General features: G+C 43.1%; 1 protein-coding gene across 5 annotated transcripts in view; it reads left to right on the top strand.

Moving 5' to 3' along the window:
- The first annotated feature begins 400 nt into the window (after window positions 1-400).
- Window positions 401-12,807, top strand: part of LGALS8 (galectin 8) — a 35,826-nt gene continuing 23,419 nt past the window's right edge. For 2 of the 5 annotated variants that reach the window (XM_017862273.1, XM_017862269.1), the window contains exons 1-3: window positions 401-449; window positions 6,154-6,244; window positions 8,060-8,203. In XM_017862273.1, coding sequence (XP_017717762.1) covers window positions 8,159-8,203 — 45 coding nt within the window. In that variant the 5' untranslated portion in view covers window positions 401-449; window positions 6,154-6,244; window positions 8,060-8,158. Of the gene's footprint in view, window positions 450-593; window positions 610-631; window positions 650-5,384; window positions 6,245-8,059; window positions 8,204-12,807 lie in introns of those variants that run through there. The other 3 variants (XM_017862272.1, XM_017862271.1, XM_017862270.1) reach the window with 3 other exon arrangements.

Below are 12,807 nucleotides of genomic sequence, written 5' to 3'. Positions count from 1 at the left end.
TAATTTTTGTATTTTTAGTAGAGACAGGGTTTCACTATGTTGGCTAGGCTGGTTTCGAACTCCTGACCTCATCATCCATCTGCCTCGGCCTCCCAAAGTGCTGGGATTACAGGCGCGAGCCACCGCGCCCGGCCCATATATACTATTTATACATTTTTAGTATCATCTTGCCTTTACATTGTACATAATTTCAGATACATTTTCCACATATCAAATAATCAAGCGTTTTTTAGTACTAACATCATAGTCTGTAAGCCATTCAAAAAATGTATTTCACAAAACAGGCTATCTCATCCTTTGAGCTATCAAGATGAATTAATGTATACTCCTCCTAAGATCCCTCTCATCACTAAGATTCTTTTATTTTATGACAAAACCATAGTTCTAGAAGCTTGTTTCTCCCACCTGAAAAGACTGGATTTGGGACATGATCCTATAGAACTTCAGAGGTAAGCCTGGTGAATCTGATCATAGGGGGTCTGGAGGGTGAAAAAAAAGTTTGGTGCTGATGGATGGGGCTAGTATTGGGGTGTGGGGGAGATTAGATCAACGCAAGAGGATTCAAAGGAGAAATTAATGCCTTTAGATTGGGGAAGATAATCAGAAGAGGTAGATGACACTGTCCATGACATTTCCTGGGGAAGCAGATGTATGTATAAGGATGTGAGTGTTGTGGTTTTGTAAAGAATGCATTCCTGAAGATGTTGCATAATTTAAAACCTACATATTTTGATTAATTTTCTCATAAGAATAGCAGGGTATGTGTTCTCAGGACTCACAAATGTATAATCCATGTGGCAAATTTTTGCTTTCAATTTTTTTTTATCATGATTGTCACAGGTTCTGTGACAAGAGTTCTGGTTTCTAAATTCACAGCTTACCAAGGCAGTTCTTTCAAGTTCTGGATACGGTTTTATCATATCTAGCTTGTATTCCAAAATTATTGAGTTGGGGCATATTTTTCCAGCACTAGCAGCGCTATTTAATGGATAGTTGGAGAGGGGGGGGTCCAAAAATTTTAAAATTATGTTAACAAAAATAACACAGCAACAAAATAATAAGCAAAATCACTGCCAGAGTATTCCTTAGCTTGAAACAATATGGTTCACGTGGATAGAATATGGCGTCTATTTCTGTTTAATCAGTTAACGCTGCTAAGTAGCAAGAACTTACGATTCATGTCTAAAATCATGATTTTTTTTACTAGTTTTTAAAAAAAATATGGGCTATATATAAATAGATATAATTTAACATTTTGCTTATAAGACTCAATTTTGCCTGGGTATGGTGGCTCATGCCTGTAATCCTAGCACTTTAGGAGGCTGAGGCAGGAGGATTGCTTGAGCCCAGGAGTTCAAGACCAGCCTGGGTAACATAGTGGAACCCCATCACTACCAAAAAAAAATAATAATTAGTCAGGCATGGTGGTGTGCACTTGTAGTCCCAGCTACTTGGGAGGCTGAGGTGGGAGGGTCACTTGAGCCCAGGAGGTCACGGCTGCAGCAAGCCATTATTGTACCACAACACTCCAGCCTAGATGATAGAGTGAGACTATGTCTCAAAAAAAAAAAAAAAAGACTATTTCTAAATGTACGGCTATATTGTACCATATAAATGTGGCTTCTTGGGTAAGGAAAGAGGACAATATAGATGAAAAAGAAATTGATCCTACCTGAAGTGATCCTTTTATTGTATAACTCTCAGGCAGTTGTGGCAAATAATTTGCAATATCTACTCTGTTGTTCTGAAACTGGTTTTCACAACTTTTATTGGGAACACCATCCCTTCTCCTGCATGATCAGTTTCTCCTCTCCACGGATCATTCACATGAGTAAAGTCAGTAGCGTGCTGGTAAATGTTTAAGATCTTGTTCTTTAGGGGAAAAAGGTCCTAAGTTATAGCAGTTGCCCTGGATAACTTCAAGGTATCAACATGGAAGTTATGTGCAAAATTGGCTGTCACCAACCAGTATGAGCTAACACCAACATACCACCCAGTGTTCTTCAAACTTCAGGTCACAGTCCGTTAGTGCGGCTTGCAAACATTTTAGTGGGCTATAAGCAGCAATTTTTTAAAATGAAAAAAGTAGATTGCTTTACACATAACAGGAGTATTGTTTTGTACGAATTTTTTTTTTTTTTTTCAAGACACAGTTTCACTCTCTTGCCCAGGCTGGAGTGCCAGTGGTGCAATCTCAGCTCACTGCAACCTCCGCCTCCAGAGTTCAAGCGATTCTCATGCCTCAGCCTCCCGAGTAGCTGAAATTACAGGCATGCGCCACAAGGCCCAGCTAATTTTTGTATTTTTAGTAGAAACAGGGTTTCGCCACGTTGGCCAGGCTGGTCTCAAACTCCTGACCTCACACTTGAGGCCTCCCAAAGTGCTGGGATTACAGGCACTCCCAAAGTGCCTCGGCCTCCCAAAGTGCTGGGATTACAGGAGTGAGCCCGGCCAAAATTTTTGTTTTCATAATTTTAACTATGTATGTAGTAAGTCTCAATGGAAATGTCATTCTTATGGCAGGTCACTTGAAAAAAAAATCTAAAGGTTGCCAGTGTAGTATCTTCTTTTTCAAAACAAAAACAACACGAGAAAACCTGAGTCTCCCCTTTGCTCCACTGCTTCCTCAGCTATAATGCTGCTTCTCTGCTCCTCCTCACAGCAAACACTTTCGAAATCTTTATAGTCACGGTTTCCACCAGTTCTTCCCCTCCCATTTCTCAACCCACTTCAGAGTCACAGTCAGCCATAACTTCACGTTCCTAAGCCCATTGCTCCCTTCCGTCTTTCTTGGCCTCTCAGCACACTTGGCACAACAGGCTGTTCCTCTTTCTTTGGCGTCTGTGACACCACTTTCAGCAAATTCCCCTGGTTGTTCCTTCTCAGTCTCATGTATGGACATTGTCTTATCTCCCCACGGCTGTCGAGGTGATTTTCTCCCTCTACTCTCCTAGGTGGCGCCATCCAATCCCATGACATCCTATCATTCTCCCCTCATGCTTCAGCCATGCTGGTTGGTGGCCTTTGTTTCCTGAACACATTTAATGCATTCTCAAGACCCTCAGGGACTTTGCAGTAGCTGCTCACTAAGGCAGGAATGCTCTTCTGCACCATCTTCATATGGCTGTTTCCTTTCTTTCACTCACCAGCTGCTGAAACTTTGCCTCCTCTGAGAGAATTTCCTTGTCACCCAACTAAGGTTGCCCCTCAGGTGCTCCCAATTTAATCTCTAAAACACATCACTATATGTGTCCTCAACTAGAGTGTAAGCTTCCTTGAAACAAGAACAATCAAAACGCCCTGCCCTCATGGAGTTTATAGTCTTATGATGGGTGAAGTAACATAAAATAAAAAGGTACCTTATATAGTATATTAGCATGACAAATGTTAGCCAGAAATAGAGCAAGGAAGAGTTGATAGGGAGTGTGTATGAGTGTGTTTGGGGACAGTGTTTGCAATTTTAAATATTGGTGGTCAGCAAGGGCCCCACTGAAAATTGACATCTGAGTAGACTTGAAAAGGGAAAAGGAAATATTGAGTAAAGATTTTAGGATGGAAGTGTGACAGGCCTGCTAGGAGAATAGCAAAGTCAGTGTGGCTGCTGCAGAAAAAGCGAGAAGGTAAATATTTGGAGATAAAGTCACAGTGTGTGAGGATTGGGGCAGATCATGAAGTGTTCCTGTAATAACTGGATCTTTACTCAAAGAATGAGCAAAAAGTAGTAGACCATTGGCCAGAAGCAGTGGCTCACACCTGCAATCCCAGGTTACAGGAGGCCGAGGCAGGCAGATCACTTGAGGTCAGGAGTTCGAGACGAGCCTGGGCAACATGGTGAGACCTCATCCCTACTAAAACAAAACTTAGCTGGGCATGGTGGCACACACCTGTAGTCCCAGCTACTCGGGAGGCTGAGGCACATGAATCACTTGAACACGGGAGGCGGAGGCTGCAGTGAACTGAGACTGCAACACTACACTCCACTCCAACCTGGGTGACAGTGAGACTGTCTCAAAAAAAAAAAAAAAAAGTAGTTTTTAGTAAGGGATTAACACGATCTCAATTATGTTTTATCATGATTTCTCTGGCTGCTGTGTTGAGACTAAATTGCAGAGGGGCAAGGGCAAAAATAGAGAGACCAATTTGGGTACTGTAGTAATAATGTAAGAGATGTGGACTCTATCTAGAAGGGCCCATGAGGTCCTTTGCATGCTAGTATTCTCTGCTGTGCCTGGCCATGATAGGCATTCAGTGAATATTTGCTTATTTAAAATTACACACTGGGCTAGTTGAACAACAGTGCCAAATGAGGGAGCTATTTCTAGGAATAAGTTCTTAGGATTTATGAACATTTTAATCCAGATTTTCTTTGTTAACTCTGTGGCCCTTTTACTCAGCCCCATTTGTACCTAAATATGACTTACGAAAGAAACACAGCATTTATGTGTACTTATTTCAACTTATTTTAGCTTTGTAAAGGAGAAGTACTAGGTAGACTCAGGGCCCAGCTTGGTGACTCACGCCTGTAATTTCAGCATTGTGGGAGGCCAAGGCAGGAAGATATTGTGAGCCAGGACTTTGTGACCAGCCTGGGCAACATAGTGGACCCCGTCTGTACAAAAAAAATTTTTTTAATTAGCTGGGCATAGTGGTGTGTGTCTGTAGTCCCAGCTACTCCTGAGGCTGAGGTGGGAGGATCACTTGAGGGAAACCCTGTCTCAAAGGGGTGGGGCGGGGAGACTCGGGCAGAATTGTGAAGATATTCAATTGCTCCTGACTTTATCAATAATTTAACACTTCAACCTAACATTGATATCTATTTTATGCAAAGCATTACACTATGCACTGGGGAATGTATAAGACAAGTTCATTTTCTCAAACTACAGTCGAGTTGCACAGATAAAACACATGACACCCACCAGAAGATAACTATAAATCCAAGGCAGTGTATGTCAAGGGTAAATTCACTTATTCAAATTGTATCTTGAGAAGTGTATCAAACTTGGAAAATGGGTAAGAAGGAGAGAAAAGCAACAGAGAATCAGAACATGAGTTCCCAGTTATGGGACTTGTAATGAATTCCTCAATTAAAATAAAAAATAATGAAAACAAAAGCCAAGGAGGAGAAAGCCCATGTTGGTGACACTAAAATATATCTTTCCAAACAAATGTGGATAAAAGTCAAGTAGAGAAGATGAGAACTTTGAGGTCCCTAACAAAACAAACAATAAGCAGCAAGTCATTCCAAGTGGCTGACATGACTTTGTTTCAAACTTTATTTACATTTCTGGCTGGTGTGTTTACAGCCAATAGGTCAAACTATCAGTGTAGAGCCCTGAGAAGCTGGGTATTTACGGAGCATTTAATACGCACAGAATTGTGCTCCATACTGCTTAAACTGTTCCCTATGTGTCCCATTTGGAGAAAACACCCACGCGCAGGGTAACCAGCGAGTGACATGGAGTGGCTGCGAGTCCACGTTATCACTAACAGATGGGGCGCTTTGGGCTGGGCACAGTCCAGCGTACTGAACCCTTCCCCCACCGTTTCACCTATATCCAGAGGTGTGTACTGTCAAAAAGTAGCGCCTTCAGGTCTCTTCTGGCACCGTCTGGACTCTGATCCGAGGCAGACGAGGAAGCTGAGAAAACCCTGGCGTTGACCCCGTGGACCTGGGCGCCCCGGGAAGGCCAGCGCTGGGTCCAGGCAGGTGGGGCCTGTGCGGTGATCACCCTGGTCCCGGAAAGTCCCAGCCCTGAGCGCCCTCCTAGACCTGGAGGCCTGGAACAGCCAAGTGGACGTCGGCCCACTTGCTGTGGAAGAGAAAGCCTTTCTCTTCTTTCCTTCCCATTTTCCTACCACCTTCCACACCACTCAGCCTTCGGGGCAAAGGCAGCCAGATCCACCCAGGACACATTCTTTGTCCTTATCCTCTGTGCTCTCCCACAGCAAGCCAGTCACGGTCCAAGGCCCCAGAGGCTGTGCAGGAGGCCGAGCTGGGTGGCGATCAGCGGCGGGTCCCTGTCCAAAATTCAGCAGAGCCGCCAGGGACGCTCCATACACAGAAGGCGCGGCGCGGGGAGGGTGGGGAGACCGCAGCGGGAGGGCGCGCGAGCCGGGAAGTGAACGAGGACTGACTCCTGTGGCTTTCCGTAGCCGCCCACGGAAGCCCGAGCCGGGAACCGGACGGCACCTGGCGGCTGACAAACAACCTGCTCCGTGGAGCGCCTGAAACACCAGTCCTTGGGTGAGTAGCGCGACCCCCGGCCACCAGGACAGTCGCTAGGGGCGTGGCTGCTCTGAGGGTCTCGCCAGTGGAGGATGGCATTCGGATGTCACGGCTCCTAAATCACAGTTTGATGGGTGGGACAGTGTCCAGTCCACCCCAACCCGCAGGTTCTCACCGCGGCAGAGCCGGGGCTGGGTGGCGGGGACGCTGCCTCTGCAAGCGAGGCTGCTCCGGGGCATAAGGGATTATCAGGAGTCGCTGCCTTTCTTGTACATCCCTGGCTGGAGTCAGGTTATTTGTCCTGGGGTGTCACCTCGCTGCAAATCCACCCCACCTGTGCTGCTTTCTACCCTGTTCCCTCCTAACCTGAGGCCTAGAGCCACTGACACGACACGCTCTTTAGGATGCCGAGTCATTTGACTGCAGTATTAAACATTACAAAGGGCAAGTCATGTGAATTCCTTTGACCGTACGTGAAACTTAAGTGATGACTTCTTGTGATGCATACGAAGTGTTCATGCTGGCGGGACCTGTCCCTGGGGATACTTCGGGGGTTGCGTGATTTAATGCAAGCCGATGGCTTAAATTGGGTCACTTGCTGGTTATCACACATGTGTATGGCAACTCGGCGTCCATTCTTTTTGCTCTTGTTCTTGCTTCCTGTATTGAGTCACGGAGCCAGAGTTTTGAGGTTTTGACTAACAAATTAAGTTAATGACATAGACTGGGGTTATATTTAGGTGGTAAACCAAGAGGGATACAGTTTTTTTCTTAATAAAGAAAAAGTAATAGATTTGATCGGTGTGTATTGTTGGTGTGTGGTATAATGACAACTGCTGGAAGTAAAATACAGGAAGCTCTAGTTTCGTTTCCCCTTTAGTTTTGCTTAAAGTCATCGAGTTTTTCCTGGAGTTATTAAATGTAGTGTCCATGGGTGCTTTTTTCTTAAAAAATGTGGCTGATGCTTTCCAACACTCCCCTGCCCTGTGATTTTTTTTTTTAAAGCAGCAGAGAAAACTGTATCTTAATATTAAAATTATTGGATTTCCCCACTTTGATTTGTTTAAATTAGAGGAGGAAGAGCAATTCTTTTTATTCACAATAATAAGAGCTAACATAGCACTTACTCTTTCACTATTTTATTAACTCAATCCTCAGAACAAACCAATGATGTGAATACTGTAATTATTGTCCTTTTATGGAAATAAAAAGTGAAATGAATACCTCTGATAATTGTATAGGACTGTTTGATTAGTAATTGCCATTAATTAATTAATTTGTTTTTTTGAGATGGAGTCTCGTTCTGTTGCCCAGGCTGGCGTGCAGTAGCATGATCTTGACTCACTTCAACCTCTGCCTCCTGGGTTCAAGCAATTCTCCTGTCTCAGCCTCCTGAGTAGCTGGGACTGCAGGTGCATGCCACCTCATCTGGCTAATTTTTGTATTTTTAATAGAGATGGGATTTCACCATATTGTTCAGGCTGGTCTCGAACTCCTGACCTCAGGTGATCCATCCGCCTTGGCCTCCCAAAGTGCTGGGATTACAGGCGTGAGCCACCATGCCTGGCCTCTTTTAGTATTTTTAATAATAAATTCCATGTTAGAAATTTTCTACTGATGTATTTTTTAAGTCAGTATTTCCTACACTCACAATCCAAAATTGTTTAGTATATGAGCACACTGGTAAGAATGGGAGGCAGATCTTTGCTTGTAATAACATTCTATTATTTGGTAAATATCAGTAACATAATATATAATTTAAATTTTAAAATAGGATATGAAGAAAAATGCGACATGCTTACTTTTCTTTTCCTCTATTTTTACTTTACACAGGGCCAGTGCCTCAGTTTCAATCCAGGTAACCTTTAAATGAAACTGGCCTAAAATCTCAGGTCATACACAGAAGAGACTCCAACAAGAAGCTGGAAAAGAATGATGTTGTCATTAAACAACCTACAGAATATCATCTATAACCCGGTAACTGATTTCTAGAAAATAACGTTTTACCTATGCCAGGATTGAGAGCAGATCCAATAGAATATTAATTATCCATTGGGAGACAGGGCAAGAATAAAAGCCAGTGAACATATTTAAAGCACCTACTATGTAATAGGGATGGTGGTGGGCGCTGACTACAAAACAGCTGTTGTCCTCTAGTGGAGGAAGAAGTCACAATGACAATATGACGTGACGAAACAGTGTTATGAACAGGGAACATTTGGGTAGAGTGGAGGGAATGCCAACTTTTGGTAATGGGAGGAGGCTCAGCTAATCATAAATTGTAGTTTTTAAAGGCAAATGGATTTCTTACTCTACAAATTTTTCATTTTCTTTTTTAATTAGAGCTGTCCTTGAGAATTAAATGTCTCGATCTTTCCCTCAGCCTTTTAAATACTGCTTGGCACTTGAGCAGGGAAAATGTCAAAAGCCAATGGGGAGACGGAGAGTGAGAAGTAGTAAAGGGTCTCGTGCAGTTCAGGCTGGACCTAGAACCCCTGAATGACTGTAATTGCTGGAAATTGCCCTGTAATCCTAAGCAGTAAAGAGCTTGTTTTAGTTTTATGTGGTGGTAAGAATCTTTAGGAATGTCTAGTTTCCACTTATCTGAAGCTGAATCCTGAATTGAGGTCTGGGAAAGGACAGCCACTTTTTTAGTAAACCCCCTAGAAGATTCTTGGGCAAAAGGAAGGCTGAGAATCCTTGAAATAAGGCCCGAAACCAGTTTTGTTAGTGTGTGTGGGTTCAAGTTTTTGTCATTTACTTTATAGCTGTAATTCCTTTTTCCCTAAGTTTTAATGTCATTGTATAAGAATGAGGTAACACTGCTGTATCAAGCAAAGTCAGTTTTAGGAGAAATAGCCGTTCAGTGGTAGTAAGTTTAAAAAAGATGACTTCTTGAAATGGAAGCTAGTGAGACATTTAAGATGACTTTGTGCATGTTAGAGTGAAAAACATCTCAAGGTTGTAAACTGATTTCCTGCAAAGATCTTAAAAAACAACAACAAACCAGGCTGCCTGCCAGGGGTATCTGAAGTTTCATTTTGGCTCAACCTGGGAGAATGGATGAAGGTTACACTGTTCAGTTCTGCCCTTCACACAGAAAAGAAGATACTTTTATAGATACAATTCCTGCATATCTTGATTCTCTTATACTGATGATTCCTGTAGTTTCTGGGGTCAGTACTCTCAACTATTGAGGTGGAACAAAAATAAGTAGACTTCATTTCCTGAGGAAGGGGATCTGGAGATGTCGTTCTGCTCCAGAGCAGAAAATGCCTTCACTCCTGTGGCATGGCCTGGATGCTGTTCTGAGGATAATGCATTTCCAAGGGAGATATTTTTGGCAAATAGCTTTTTTTCTTTCTTTTAAATTTCTCTGTTATTAGTTCTCACAAAAGAGTAGGAAAGGTTAGAGGTAGAAAGACGGAACTGAATGGCAAAAACATTTTGCTCTGTCTTTAAATTTCACTACTGTAAAATATTTATAGTATTAAGGGCCCATATTGCACTGAATTTCTTTCATTTGTAGCTAGTTGCCCTTTCAGTGTTCCAAAAACAAAAGGCTGTAAATAACTTATTTTATTTATTCAATTAATTAAAAAAAAATTTTTTTGAGACATAGTTTCCCTCTGGTTGCCCAGGCTGGAGTGAAATGACGGAATCTCGGTTCACTGCAATTTCTGCTTCCCAGGTTCAAGCAATTCTAGTGCCTGAGCCTCCTGAGTAGCTGGGACTATAGGCACATGCTACCATGCCCAGATAATTTTTGTGTTTTTAGTAGATACAGGGTTTCACCATGTTGGCCAGGCTGGTCTCAAACTCCTGACCTCAGGTGATCTGCCCATCTTGGCCTCCAAAAGTGCTGGGATTATAGGCATGAGGCACTGTGCCTGGCCAACTTAGTTGTTTAAAGTTAATCAATTAGTATATTTTATAAGCTAGATTTAGGAAAACTGTTTTCGGCCAGGCGTGGTGGCTCACGCCTGTAATCCCAACACTTCGGGAGGCTGAGGCAGGTGGATCACGAGGTCAGGAGTTCAAGACCAGCCTGGCCAAAATGGTGAAAATAAAAAATACAAACTTATTTTTTGTATCTCTACTAAAAAATACAAAAATTAGCCAGGCGTGGTGGTGGCCTCCTGTAGTCCCAGCTACTCGGGAGGCTGAGGCAGGAGAATTGCTTGAACCTGGGAGGCGGAGGTTGCAGTGAGCCAAGATGGTGCCACTGCACTCCAGCCTGGGTGACAGAGAGAGACTCCATCTCAAAACAAACAAACAAACAAACAAACAAAAACACACACACACACAAAACCTGTTTTCTTGAATCATGGTTATTTTGTTACTGCTAGGTTTAATGAGTAAATATTTATTGAGTGTCAGTTGTATTCTTTATTAGGCATTATAAACACATCGCCACTTTTTAATTTTTATTTCATTAATGTTTCCAATTTTTTTTTTTTTAAGACAGAGGCTCGCTCTGTCACCCACGCTGGAGTGGAGTGGTGCAATCTTACCCCACTGCAACCTCCACCTCCTGGGCTCAGCCTCGCAAATAGCTGGGACTACAGGCATGCACCACCATGCCTGGCTAATTTTTGTATTTTTTTTTGGTAGAGACAGAGTTTTGCCATGTTTCTCAGTCTGGTCAAGCACTCCTCCTGCCTTGGCCTCCCAAAATGTTGGTATTACAGGCGTGAGCCACCATGCCTGGCCTATTTCTAATATTTTGGTCCACATTGGTGTTAGACCAACTGTCCACATTAAGTTTTCTTGGAAAAGATGAAGTAAATATTATGACTGGCCTATGTATTTTTTTCCCTATTTAGTATATTTCTTTGACTAGTTCAACTGATAGAATTCCAAGACTTAGTCAGGCTCTAAGGCTGGGTCCAGAGGCTCACGCCTGTAATTCCACTACTGTGGGAGGCCAAGGCTAGTGGATCACTTGAGCCCAGGAGTTCAAGACCAGTTTGAGCAACATAGTGAGACCTTGTATCTCTATAAAAATACAAAAATTAGCTGGGCATTGTGGTGCACGACTGTAGTCCCAGCTACGAGGAAGGCTGAGGTGGGAGGATTGCTTGAGCCCAGGAGGTTGAGGCTGTAGTGAGCAGTGAGTGTGACTCTGTGCTCCAGTCTGGGTGACAGAGCAAGAACCAAGCTCAAAAATAAAAATAAAAAGTCAGAGGCTGGGCGCGGTGACTCATGCCTGTAATCCCAGCACTTTGGGAAGCTGAGGCGGGAGGATCACTTGAGGTCAGGAGTTCGAGACCAGCCTGACTAACATAGTGAAACCCCGTCTCTACTAAAAATACAAAAATTAGCCAGGCATGGTGGTGGGGGCCTGTGATTCCAGCTACATGGGAGGTTGAGGCAGGAGAATTGCTTGAACCTGGGAGGTGGAGGTTGCAGTGAGCCAAGATTACACAAGTGCACTGCAGCCTGGGCGACAGAGTGATACTTCATCAGAAAGAAAGAGAGAGAGAAGAGAGAGAGAGAGAGAAAGAAAAGAAAGAAAGAAAGGAAGAAAAGGAAGGAAGAAAGAAAGGAAGAAAGGAAGAGAAAGAAAGGAGGAGGAGGGGAGGGAGGGAAGGAAGGAGGGAGGGAGGGAAGGAAGGAGGGAGGGAGGGAGGGTGGGAGGAAGGAAGGAAGGAAAGAAGGAAGGAAGGCAGGCAGGCAGGAAGGCTTCCTTTTCTGTTTTTTTTTTTTTTTTCTTTTCTTTTCTTTTATTTACTTATTTTTTTTTAGAGACAGAGGCTTGCTCTGTTGCCCAGGCTGGAGTGCAGTGGTGCGATCTCATCTCACTGCCACCTCTGCCTCTTGGGTTCTAGCAATTCTCCTGCCTCAGCCTCCCGAGTAACTGGGACCACAGGTGCACACCGCCATGCCCAGCTAATTTGTTATTTTGTATTTTAGTAGAGACAGGATTTCATCATGTTGCCCAGGCTGGTCTCGAACTCCTGAGCTCATCTTGGCCTCCCAAAGTGCTAGGATTAGAGGCGTGAGCCACAGCACCTGGCTGCTTCCTTTTCTTTCTATTCAATTTGAATGAATAATTTGGAAGATAGTATCTTTACTTCATACCAGGAATGCTGTCAGTGAAATTTCTTGTTTGGCGGTTCATTATCTACCTATATATTTTTATTTTTCTTGTTGTTTATAGAGTTCTTAAGGTATGATTAAATGCTAGCTGGTTAAGAAATTATTTAGAAATGAAACAGAATTGGTTGTTATAAGTTAATAAGCCGCTTGTCAACATGAATCCTATCTGGTACTGAAAAGCAGATCATTCCGGTTTTCTTAGGAACCTTGTTTCCATGTTTATCCTTTTCTCCTTAGTATTCTAAGTACCTCCCTTTTTACCTTATAATTTAGTCTTAAAACACAACACAGGCAAGTCTTTCTTTTGTAACCTGTGAGGTCCCGCCAGCCTTTGTGCTGGTTCTCTTCGTTTTTTGCTGCCTGCCTTCCTGAGTGGATTTCCTTGCTAAGGCTCTGCCAACTGATTTTTCACTCTCTTAATTTCTTTCTTGGTTTTACTAGTGAAATTCTGTCTTTAATGTCTCTTTCTTTTTTTTTTT

This window comes from Rhinopithecus bieti, unplaced genomic scaffold, assembly GCF_001698545.2.
Source record: "Rhinopithecus bieti isolate Rb0 unplaced genomic scaffold, ASM169854v2 scaffold_57691, whole genome shotgun sequence".
Lineage (NCBI taxonomy): Eukaryota > Metazoa > Chordata > Mammalia > Primates > Cercopithecidae > Rhinopithecus > Rhinopithecus bieti.
This window is presented reverse-complemented; position numbering and strand designations above follow the sequence as displayed.